Source organism: Pinus tabuliformis, chromosome 5_1 (genome assembly GCF_031772625.1).
Source record: "Pinus tabuliformis cultivar Carrire ecotype Pingquan chromosome 5_1, CPIR1, whole genome shotgun sequence".
In the NCBI taxonomy this organism is placed as follows: Eukaryota; Viridiplantae; Streptophyta; class Pinopsida; order Pinales; family Pinaceae; genus Pinus; species Pinus tabuliformis.
Genome location: NC_142305.1, coordinates 766992793 through 767005008, shown reverse-complemented (window position 1 = coordinate 767005008; position 12216 = coordinate 766992793). Strand labels below are relative to the sequence as shown.

General features: G+C 32.1%; 1 protein-coding gene across 1 annotated transcript; it reads left to right on the top strand.

Moving 5' to 3' along the window:
- The first annotated feature begins 236 nt into the window (after positions 1–236).
- On the top strand, positions 237–6761 carry LOC149167184 (CO(2)-response secreted protease-like). The gene is made up of 11 exons (XM_089430400.1): positions 237–317; positions 413–504; positions 600–697; positions 791–937; positions 1199–1301; positions 3359–3884; positions 3961–4061; positions 5179–5421; positions 5509–5623; positions 5714–5927; positions 6193–6761. The coding sequence occupies exons 1-11, from the start codon at positions 237–239 to the stop codon at positions 6759–6761; spliced, it is 2289 nt and encodes a 762-aa protein (XP_089286526.1).
- Positions 6762–12216: the final 5455 nt, after the last annotated feature.

Genomic DNA, 12216 nt, shown 5'->3' with positions numbered 1-12216 from the left:
TAATTTAAAAACAATAATTATTAATAATTTAAAAACAACGTAACTATCCATTTAACAAAATAAATTTACTTAACAACCTACTTACTTACGAAATCAATAACACACGCAATCAATAACATATATATTTGGTTACAACCTCAAGGCTGATTTATCAAATCCAACTACGTAACCTCTACTTTAATACGTGGTACTGGTCCGGCTACTTCATTTACAGGACCTGTCATACAATCTGAACGATGACTACCAACAATTTGTTGCTGGTTATCACGTTACTTGTAACACTCCTGGGCTGCAGGATCAATGGTGAAGATAAGCAGGTAGTAATTTCACAAGTTCTGTATTTTCTGGAGAAACTCGAATTTGCAGTGTCTAAGATTTGTATATCTTGTTTATTTTGTGTGCCATTCTGCAGGTCTACATTGTTTACATGGGCGGCTCCCGTGGCGGTGGAAAGGATTCTGTAGTTAGTAGCTATGTGTCGCTGCTGTCCTCTGTGCTAGGAAGGTAAGGCACGGTTTTAATCGTGGCACCAGTGTGATTCAACAGTACTGTATTTTTACAATTTTTCAGTTCTAACATTATCTTCCGATGGCTTGCAGTCGCAAGGATGCGGAGTCATCGCTCGTCTATAGCTATAGACATGCTTTCGCAGGCTTCTCTGCAGTTATGTCCAAAAAGCAAGCATCTGCTATTTCTGGTATACCATTAAATTAGTTCCTGGTTAAATACCATTGGTATAAGGTATATAAAATAGCTTTAAATGTGATAATGTACTTTATGGTTCGATCAGAAAAAGCTGGGATCGTATCAGTTTTCCCTGATCGGTTGCTCAAGCTGCACACGACGCGTACCTGGGACTTCCTGCAATCTGAATCCGGCTTGCCGACACCTTCTTATAAAACTACTGGGGACTCCATTATTGGCATGATTGATACAGGTTGGATACATATTGTGTATATTCTTTAGTTTAGTCTAACTTTTTTACTCATTTTTGGTCAAATTAATAGTCTTCGTTCATGGTCTCATATACTAGCAGGCCTACTACATACTGCGATTGATTAAATAGTCAGATTTAGATCCGGATTCATGGGGATACAGTGTGTTTCATGGTTTTCTTTCTCCTGTAATTAATGCGTTTGCTTCGAAGTGGAGAATATCCTCCGCTTCCTCGAAAAAAGCTAAAGTGGGTCAATTACAGGTGTTTGGCCTGAGTCACCAAGCTTCAACGATGACGGAATTGGTCCAGTTCCTTCTCGGTGGAAAGGAGCATGCAAAGGAGGACCGAAATTCAAGTGCAATAGGTCTGTAATTCCTCATCTTATAGCTACTCAAATCTTATCTTTAACTACTGAGAAAAACATGATTCTGGGGAATGATCATAGGCGTAATTTACTGTCCACCTCATGCAAATTCACGAACATCTTGATAAATTGTTTGATTTTTTCCATGTTATTGGTTCCCCTCAACTAAAGGTCAATCCCAGGGTGGGATTTCGATTTTCAGTTTTGATAGTTTAAATCTTTCTATATTTTGGCCATTTTCCATGGCAGATAGTTTGACTTAATTAAAGGTCAATTCAGTGGGGAGATTTTCAGTTGTGGTAATCTATATCTGGGCTTGGCGCATTTTCAGGCATATTTTTCTGATTTCTTTTTGTTTGAAATATGAGATGTATTGAAACCATAAATTTGAATTATGAAATAGGTATTATGAGAGTTTTTTAATTTTTTTAGAATTCATTTAGGTAAATAAAAACATATTTTAAATTACAAAAATGGGATTTTGATACTTCATCTATTTTTAATAAAAAAACAAGTAGAATCATTTTTTTATTGCATCCTAAAAAAAGTTAATTTTTTAAATATCTATAAGAATGGGCAAATAAACCCGGCTGGTACTCACTCATACAAGATTAAATGAAAGCAGAAATACCCCAATCAGAGCCCATACAGTGAACCTCTAATCTCAAATTTTCATGAAGAATTTTAATGTCATCATCGTATCAGGATAATTGCCAATCAAACTGCACCCTGAAAGTTTTTAATCGTTAGAAAAAAAATACTTTTCCTTTTCTCCACTCTATATCATAAGTTTGTCTTTAAGAACATTAAACATTTAAATCTCATTCTCAAAAAGTCATTCAAAGTTTTAATCATCTAAATTCTTCCCCTTCACCCTAAATGTTTAAAAATTCATTAGATAGTCATTAAAAGATTTAATCAGAACTCAACAGTTCAAGGGTTTACTCCTCACTCTAAGTTTTAATGGTAGGCTTTACAAGTCCTGATCAAAGTGATATATATCATTGGAAAAAACAACAACGGTTCAAGCTTTTTCTTCCTTTCAATCCCTACGAGTAGTGATCAGGAGTTGTAATTATGTAAATATCATATTAACGATTAACAGTTGAGTATGACCTTTACCTTAATTCTTACAGTTAGTAAAGCTCATGTAAATCCCATTTTGAAGGCCTATAGTTCATGCCGCCTTTCACGCCCATTTTAAATCTTACTGTTAGTCATCCTAAATCGTACGGCCATTCATTATAAGTTTTTCAATCATGTTTTTGTTTTCTCGCCATCCCTACTTGAGAGTTATAGTTACGTAAATCTCGTTTGTTAGATTAGTAGTTCACAATTTTCACAAACCGAACGATTCCTGGAGTCAGTAAAGCTGATGTAATCTCATTTAAAGATCAACCGATGAATTAGTCTTATTCACAGTAATCCTAGTAATCCTACACATGTTCAAGACTCGTCTTGAGCTTATTCGTTGAATATTTTGTTCAAGACTCGTCTTGAGCTTATTTCGATTGTAGATTCGTTAAATATTTGGCATTATAGGGAGTGCGCCTATGCGATTTTCAAATACTTGGGGAATCTAGATAAAGATGTTTGAAAATTGGTAACCAATATATACAATTTTATTAGCTAAGGGGTAAATGTCATCAGTTGGATTTAAGTCAATACATTAAGATTTTAGTGTGATTTCTTGTATTTTTAGGTACTGGAATCTGGCAGAAAAATCTGAAGGAAAAATTTTGAAATTTTGATTTGTATTATTTAAATTGGTTTTTTATTTGTGTATATGGTTTCAGCACCATGGAAAAAAATTTGGGCACTTCCATTGTGTAAAGATTACCTATCAACAATTTTGTGATTTCAATAAATTCCTACCAAATTCCACAGAAAAAACCAACCAAAAAACCTCCCAAAAAACTTATAAAACAACTCTATTACATTAATAATTAACCCATATACTGCATGATGTTAATTAATAGATGAATGGCACAATAATATTATTAGTTGCCCAATTATTGCATTAAAATTTGTCTTCATATCTGGTCATGTACAAACAGAAAAATCATTGGCGCACGCTATTACTCTGGAACTGGCAATCTAGGATCAGCGAAGGATATGGCACATCCATTGTCATCGAGAGACGACCTGGGCCACGGAACACACACAGCCTCAACTGCAGCGGGTAGCGTGGTGACGGGAGCCAACTACTACGGGCTTGCCAACGGATCTGCAAGAGGAGGATCTCCCACCTCCAGAATCGCAGTTTATAGAGTCTGCTCAAAACAAGGTTGTCAGCCATCCGACCTTCTAGCCGGACTGGACGATGCTATAAACGATGGGGTGGATGTGATTTCGATATCAATTGGAAGCAACTTCGAGACAGATTTCCTGCAAGACCCAGTAGCGATAGCAGCATTTCACGCGACCCAGAAAGGAATACTGGTGGTATGCTCTGCGGGGAACGACGGTGCCGCACTATATTCGGTGGAGAACAGCGCTCCCTGGATTTTGACGGTAGCCGCGACAACGCTTGACAGAGATCTCGAATCAGACATAATTTTGGGTAACGGGAAGACATTGAAGGTGAGCAATTGCGAGCAGCGTTTGCAATTAGAATTTCTTGTTTTATGCCAGAGATTAACTCTGACATGTGTACCAGGGACACGGCATAAATTTTTCAAATCTTAGCCGTTCGGAGATGTATCCTCTTGTCAACGCAGTAGACATCGCTTTAAATAACAGCGACCCTACAGATGCAAGGTAATCCAGTTCTCACATTTGCTCAAATGTTTTTCAGATAAATAATCCTACAGTCATGTTTATTTTCCGATTTATCAAATTTTATGAATTTTTTTTAACTAAATTAAGTCACATATATTTTGATTTTGAACCAAACTGAATCCTAAAGATGGAATTTTATGAAAAGAGGATTTTTTTTGAAAGTGTCATCGTCGTATTTTTAAGATGGAATTTTACGAAACAGGATTTTTTTTGTATTTTTTAAAATATGAGATGAATTTAAATTAATTTAATTGGAAATCAAATATTTATTTTTTTATATATTTTATTTTTATAGTATATTTTACCTAATAAAAATAAAAGATATTATGAATTAAATAGAGATTTATTATTACTTTATTATAAAGATAATTATTTCTTATTTTATTATAGAAATTGTTAAATTGTAAATATATTTTGTTATAATATGATGGACTACTATCTTTATCTACTAAAACTCCATACTCAAAAATCATAAATAAATTTTATATGACATAAGTTCATATGACTTTTTTTCTAATTACATGCATTATTATTTTTTAATTAAATATTAATATTTAATTTATTATGATTATTAAAAATATCCTAACATATTTTGTAAATCTTAAATCTCTATTATTTATCTAATTTAATAATGATTAATAAATAAATTAAAATTTTCAAAATAAATAAATATACTTAATATAAATTATTTTATTTTATTAATTTTTAATAAAATAAAATAACATTTTAAATTTTGCTTTGTTTTTTATGCTATAAATTTTATTTATATTTATATTAAATATGGTGTAGACTTATTAGATGGGAAAGAGGGATCTGAAATTTTATTATTAAATGGGAAAATAGAAGCTGAAATTTTATTATTTACTTATATGTTAATTATTTTATATAAATAATGTTAAAATATTTAAATATAAAATTAAAATAAACCAAAATTAATTTAATTAAAAGGCAAATTTTATCCATCTCTCCAACCATCCCAAATTCAGACTAACCTAAAAGACTTTAATCATTTCATCGTTTTGTGGCCAACTTTACATATCTATAGAGACTTTTAAAACGAGCGAGAAATAATTTTATTCACCGTGGCTGTTCTCAGTAATTGTGCTCCTCAAACTCTGGATCCGGGAAAAGCAAAAGGAAAGATTTTGCTATGCTCAAGCAACAACGATTACGGCTATGTAGAATCGACGAAAGTAGGAGTGCAGGGCGCAGGAGCCAAAGGGATGGTTATCGTCAACGATTCGCAAACGACTGTAGGTTACGACTATGGTACATTTCCCTCAACTACACTCAGCGATAAAGATGGATCAGAGATTTTATCTTACATACGATCTCATCGGTACTCTACCCTCTCGATCCTTTGCAATCGATATTCTGCGATTACTTTTTCTTTTTTTAGTTCCTAATGTTTGTCTGGATGTCTCAGAGCCCCTGTAGCAACAATTCTCAGATCTGTGACAGCCTCCAATTACAAGCCTGCCCCAGTGATCGCCCGTTTCTCGTCGAGGGGTCCCAGCCAGTTCACTCAAAGCATCGTCAAGGTTGGACTTGTAATATAAACAACTGCCAATTCAGTCGTTTCCTGAAAATTAAGTGTCGCCCATTTAAATGATAATTGTGGGTTGGTGCAGCCAGACATAAGCGCGCCGGGCCTAAACATACTCGCAGCTTGGATAGCTCTTAACAAGTCTGCGGATATTCCGCCTGGAGAGAAGCCTTCGCAGTTCTCATTACAGACTGGAACATCCATGTCAGCCCCTCATGTGAGCGGGGCAGCAGCACTCTTGAAATCTGTGAATCCCAGTTGGAGCACGGCTGCCATCAGGTCAGCCCTCATCACCACTGGTAAGACTCTCGCAAGTCTTTTTTCTCTATTCGTTTATCTTGTAAAACCTCACGACTATCAAATTGGATAACGCTAATTTGGCTTCTTAGCGTTTATTTCAAATTAATTTTTATTAAAAAAATACTTAAAACATCCAACTCATCAAAATTACTCCTATCACAATTACTGAATTTTTACCATAATTATAAGAGAGGTGGCTACCACCACAGAACGGAACGAATAGTGACAAGCTCTGTAATTGAAATGATATTTCTATCTTTTCAGCCACTTTCACGAACAATGCGGGCGCCCCAATAACAGACAGTTACAACAAAAAGGCTTCTCCTTTAGATATGGGGTCGGGCGAAGTGAACCCTACGAGAGCACTAAATCCAGGCCTCATTTACGACACAACACTTCACGACTATCTACTCTTCCTCTGCAACTGGGGATATAACACATCAGTGATCCATTCCGTGGTGGGCAACCGGAACTTCAGCTGCCCGTCGGATGCCACTGACGCGAAGATCAGCGACATTAATTTTCCGACAATCGCCATCGCGGCGTTGAAGTCCGCCAGAACGATCAAGAGAACCCTGACAAACATAGGCTCCGCTTCTGGTTCCGTCTACAAAGTAACCGTAGATGCTCCGCGGGGATTAGGTGTTAAAGTGTCGCCGAGCCAGCTAGCTTTCTCGCGCATTTCTGAGCAGGTAACATACAGCGTGAGATTTACGCCCAGCAATACGACCAACAAGAGATACACGTTTGGTGCGATTACGTGGGCGGATGGAACCCACAGCGTCCGGACGCCATTTGTGGTTCACATAGGTGATCAAGACAACAGCAAGTGAACGTCGGTTTCCATTGAATGAATCAGTGACCGCCGCCGGATGGCCCTCCCTCCAGATATTCTTCGCTTTCCCGTGTTCCATTTCTTTATTTTTCCTTTGCTCTGCTGGATTATAATAATTTCGAGACTGATTCAATCTCTCTCTAATTTTGTTGACGGCATTTCATGTTGGCTAGATTCAACGTTTTTCTATCCGACCGGCGTCAAAGTTCAATATGGTGGGTAAAAAAATAATAATTGTTTTGTAACACCACCTGCCACAGTCTCGTTTTTTTAATAACATTTAATGTGGCCGATATGCTGCCGCATTTCTCTGTAATTGTATCTTCCTGAAATATTTTATTCTAAGAAATTAGGCATGGAAATTATAACGGTATATATTATAAAAAGTTATATAAGTAGATGCACATAGTGTATTTCACAATTGTTACCAGCTGTATCACTCAAAAAACTGAAACCCAGAGAAACAGAGTCAGAAGAGTTAAATAATAAAAATAAGGCTAATCAAAAAATATTAGTTACCTTTTTCCATTTCTTGTTTTCTATTTTTCCCATTCTCCTTAATCTTTGTTTTCTATTTTTCCCATTCTCCTTAATCGAGAGTAGTTGTTATAGTTATATTATTATATCTTCATAAAATAATTTAAATTCATAAAATTAATTAAATTAATTATAGGAAAGATAAATGCCCATCAATTTTATACGGATGAAGATAAAATTATGTAATATTTTTAATAAAATATTACATATATATAATTTTTATTAATAATATTTAAAAAAAATAAAAGGATTTTATCATATAAAATAATAAGAAAGAGTTTAATTGTTTTTATTTTTTTATATTTTAATAGTATATAATTGTTTTAATAATATATGGTCAAGAGTAATGTAACTCTAATAAATTAATAATCTTATTGTTTGATTGATCCTTAAAAAAAAAAGGTTTGGTCAAATTTTTAAAGATAAATTTGTGGAAGAGGTTGGAAGAGAATGGTTATTTTACTTAAAAATTGTTATAAAATATTGTATGAAAATATGGTGGCCAAGTTTAAACTTGTTAATACAATTAATATATTATTAAAGAGTAACGCAACTCTAATAAAATTAATATTTTTATTGTTTGATTGACCTTAAAAAGGTTTTGGCACATTTTTAAAGATAATTTTGTGGAAGATGTTACAAGAAAATGGTTTTTTAAGAGTTAAAAACTGTTATAAAATATTGTATGAAAATATTATTGCGAAATTTAAAACTATTTATTATTAATAAAAATATTTATCATCTTTGGTCTTTTTGATGCAAACTAAATTTAATACAATAAACTAAAAGTTAATATTTTTTAAATAAAAATATACTATCTACGGTACCCACCATTTATTATCGAAGAGAAAAATGTGAATTATAACTTGAAACTTTATATGATTCGATGTAATTAAGGAAACAGTATTGAAAAAGAAAACAGCTTTCAGGAATTGAACACTTCGATTAGGTATCTTAGAGAAACCAAGATGGCCGGAAAGCCTTTCTATATTCAAAAAATCAAAAAATAAGTCAATTGAGAAGTTATCTAGTGAGGAATCGTTATTATTTGTAGTAGTGAAAGAATGTCACTTCAATCTAAAGTACATACATCAATCATTATCAATACCAAATGCATAAGTAAGTTGATTTCACCACCTTGATGGTTATTGCATCTAGGGGTTTTGTAACTATTCTTATTGATTGACTTAATGTTTTTCTTACATTGTTACTAATGATGTATTCATTATTGTCATAAAATTTTAATTATTAAATATGTTATTATTGTTGTAATAAATTATGGGTTTTATAATCAATATTTAATTATAGATAATTTACACATAATTTATATTTAATAGTTATATATTTATTAATAATTTATGTTAAATAATTATAAATTATGATATTATAAATAATTAGTTTATTATCACTATGTTTTCAAAGTTAAAATTTCAAAGAAAAATATGAAAAGTCTAAATTGACACAATGAAGATGTGGTTGTACACAAACAAAATATATAGAGAGAGACATACAGTGGAGTAGCTAGATTCTATGGATAATTAAATTTATATCAATACACTGATCGTATAATCATTGTTATATATTACTTATTATATTACATAGATACAATAACATTATGATGTAGAAGGATGATGAACACAATGATACAACTATCATAGACTAATAATAATTTAAACCAACAAGGTTAATATATATGTATAATTACAAGGAATAAATTTAATGTACACTAGAAGTGTAGTTATTGAATTTCAAAGTTCTTGCATCAACTTGATGTAGACCTTACATGAAAGTGCCAAAATCCTTGTAGGCTTGTCTGAACATTGTTATTTCACTGGTGAATCATTCTACTTACTCAGTGGGTACTTTCCTTACATTCACTCTTGAATTGCAATGGAGATGTAAAAGGAGGAAAAATAAACTAGCAATGTAGAGAAGAGCCAATCAAAATCAAGAGGGTCCCACTCTGAAAATAATATTTACTTGTCAAACTCTCAACAAGCATGAACAAAATTAAATTGTCTTACTGACATTAGAACTTGACCATTCAACTTTATGGTGCATAAGATGTTTTTCTTTTATATAAACCACATTTTGCAATAGTTTTTGTTGATGTTACTTGTATTTCGATGAAATATTAAGGTTTTTCTAAATTCTATCACATGTCAAGTATTTATATATGTGCTCATGTAATATATTTTTCTTATTTTATTAAAATAACTATTTTTCCTCACTCATGACATACTTCCTATCATTTTTCTCATTTGTCTCTTTGATCTCTTTTAATTTTCCTAAATTATTGTCTGTTAGTTGATTTAACTATAAGTTAACTAACTAGGTGTCACCATGTATCACTAAACTAGGTATTACCACAGGTCACTAGGGTTGCAATCCAATTATTCCCTTTTAGAATTACATCATGTAATTATTGTCTGTTAGTTGATTTAACTATAAGTTAACTAACTAGGTGTCACTACGTATCACTAAACTAGGTATCACCACAGGTCACTAGGGTTGCAATCCAATTATTCCCTTTTAGAATTACATCATGTAATTACAAGGGTATCACAAGTGTTTTCCATTCAAGTATTTGTTACTAGTTGAGGGGAACATGAACACAACAATGGAGAAAGTGGTTAACTCTAGGGTTTCCTTGTTGAGAGACTAATGGATTATGAGGACTAATGCTTCATCTTATTGCACACTCCTTAGTCATACCTCATTAGTGACTGAGTCTGGTCTAATCCTCATGACATCGTGAAAATTTAAAGTAATAATGCCTCGTAATTTTTCAACCCAAGTCATGATTGGAATGTTGGCAAGTGGAATCAATAATGCTCTAACCATCTATGAAAAAATATGGAACCCTTCGGAAAAGCCTCATTACCCATATGTGAGTTTTTTAACAAGTACGAACCTTGTGCTTATGACAATTGTTCAATTCATCAATATATATAAATTCACATTTAGAATAGCATTACTCATGATTCAAACCATAATTCTTTAATCAATCTTGTATCGATATACTATCATAGTTTCCTACACATTCAAGAAACTATTAGCAATATCTGATCATAAAATGACTAATCATAATTTAATTTACACATGAAAAATTATTGAACAACATAATGAATATCATCATGTAAAAACATAATATTCAAATAACATGTATCTTCCTCATTGATAATATGCATATCAAGAATCATCCTAAATAGTGGCAAATAATCAAATTATCGATACCTTATGTCCTTAAAAAAAAAACATTTATCATAATGCCTCTCACAAAATTCCAAAGTAAATGAAGTACTACAAGCTATAAGAAATTTTGTAAAATGTAAAAATGAGGCACTACAAGCTATAATAAATTTTGTAAAATGTAAAAATGAGGCACTGCAAGCTATAAGAAAGATTGTAAAATGTAAAAATGAGGCACTACAAGCTATAAGAAATTTTGTAAAATGTAAAAATGAGGCACTGCAAGCTATAAGAAAGTTTGTAAAATGTAAATTATGGTGTCCCATGCCCATTGATATAATCATAACTCTTCTCCTTTATGCTAACGATATTGTTCTTTTGATGTAAAATCATTATGACTTGACAAGAAACTATGAATCCTCCACGATTTTTGTTCTAAGATGGGCATGAAAATTCTCCAATATTCGTGTTCCAATATTGGTATGACTTTTAATATTGCACAAACAAGATTCATAATAATTAAATACAAAAATATCACATATGATACTTCCATATATCACGAAAATAATATGGAAGAAGTTCCTTCATACAAATATCATGGAATCAATATCCATCACAAGATCACTAGAATTATAGCATTGAGAAAATGATAAATGGAGGATGGAAAGCTTATTATGGATTTGAAAACAATTACAAATTAACAGATCTTTGGATATGTGTAATGACATGAACTTAGAACATAACTAGACAAAAATTATATATAGAAATTCAAATGATTAGCTAATAAACGTAAAGAAGATTTCATTAATAATTACATCATTCTTTATTGTAATGGAAAATAAGAGCATACTTGGGAGTTGAAAAATTAGGTTACTTATATCTTGTGAACTCTAAGTGGATATGATCTCACTAACCATATCCAACATGTTGGGGACAACTCTTCACCCAACGATATGCCTAGTTACACTATCTCTTTCTACAGTTATCCACCCTCAAGCCCTCAATCAACTACCTATGCCTATGAATCTCTTCCATCAAGGAAAGAGAGAGAGTGTCTCACATCTTCCTTCTGATCCATTAAATAAAATAGTTTGTTCCAAAAATGGAAGGGAAATCTTCATGCACATAATTCATGTGTTATCATGCAATTTTTTTTTATTGTAAGCTTTTCCTTAATCTGAATATTTATGACCAAACTAGTAAAACCTAACCCCAGGGGTCAAAGAGATTTGACTCCATGACCTCCCGATAGGAAAAGTACTTAGCAACAAAAACTTTACCAACTATGTTATCCATTCGGGCTTATTTATTATTTAATTATTTAATTAACTAATTATTATTCTCACTTTTATTTATTTATTTATTTTATTATTATTATTATTATTATTATTATTATTATTATTATTATTATTATTAATTTAATAAATAGAGTATTATATACTCTCCCTCTTAAAGGAACTTCATCCCAAAGTTAACTTTGATTATGATAATGCTTTATTATTTTTTTTAAATTCTCTTAGTATCTTCCACAACACCATTCGCTAAACTAATATAATTTCATTCAATGTGATTATAATAGGTATCAAAAGTTCCCAAGAAGTATGAGAAACGTTCTAACACTTCACTGCTTTTAGAGAAGAAAAAAAAATTATTAGGAAGTCTGAGCAAAACTCTATTGCTTCACTACTTTTAGAAAATAAGCATCAAAAGTTCTTAGGAAGTGT

Excerpts from the sequence above, each read along its gene's own strand:
- LOC149167184 (XM_089430400.1), top strand. The coding sequence starts at position 237 with ATGACTACCAACAATTTGTTGCTGGTTATCACGTTACTTGTAACACTC. Across the intron at positions 505-599 it reads CTGTCCTCTGTGCTAGGAAG|TCGCAAGGATGCGGAGTCAT; the intron begins GTAAGGCACGGT and ends GATGGCTTGCAG. Across the intron at positions 3,885-3,960 it reads GTAACGGGAAGACATTGAAG|GGACACGGCATAAATTTTTC; the intron begins GTGAGCAATTGC and ends CATGTGTACCAG.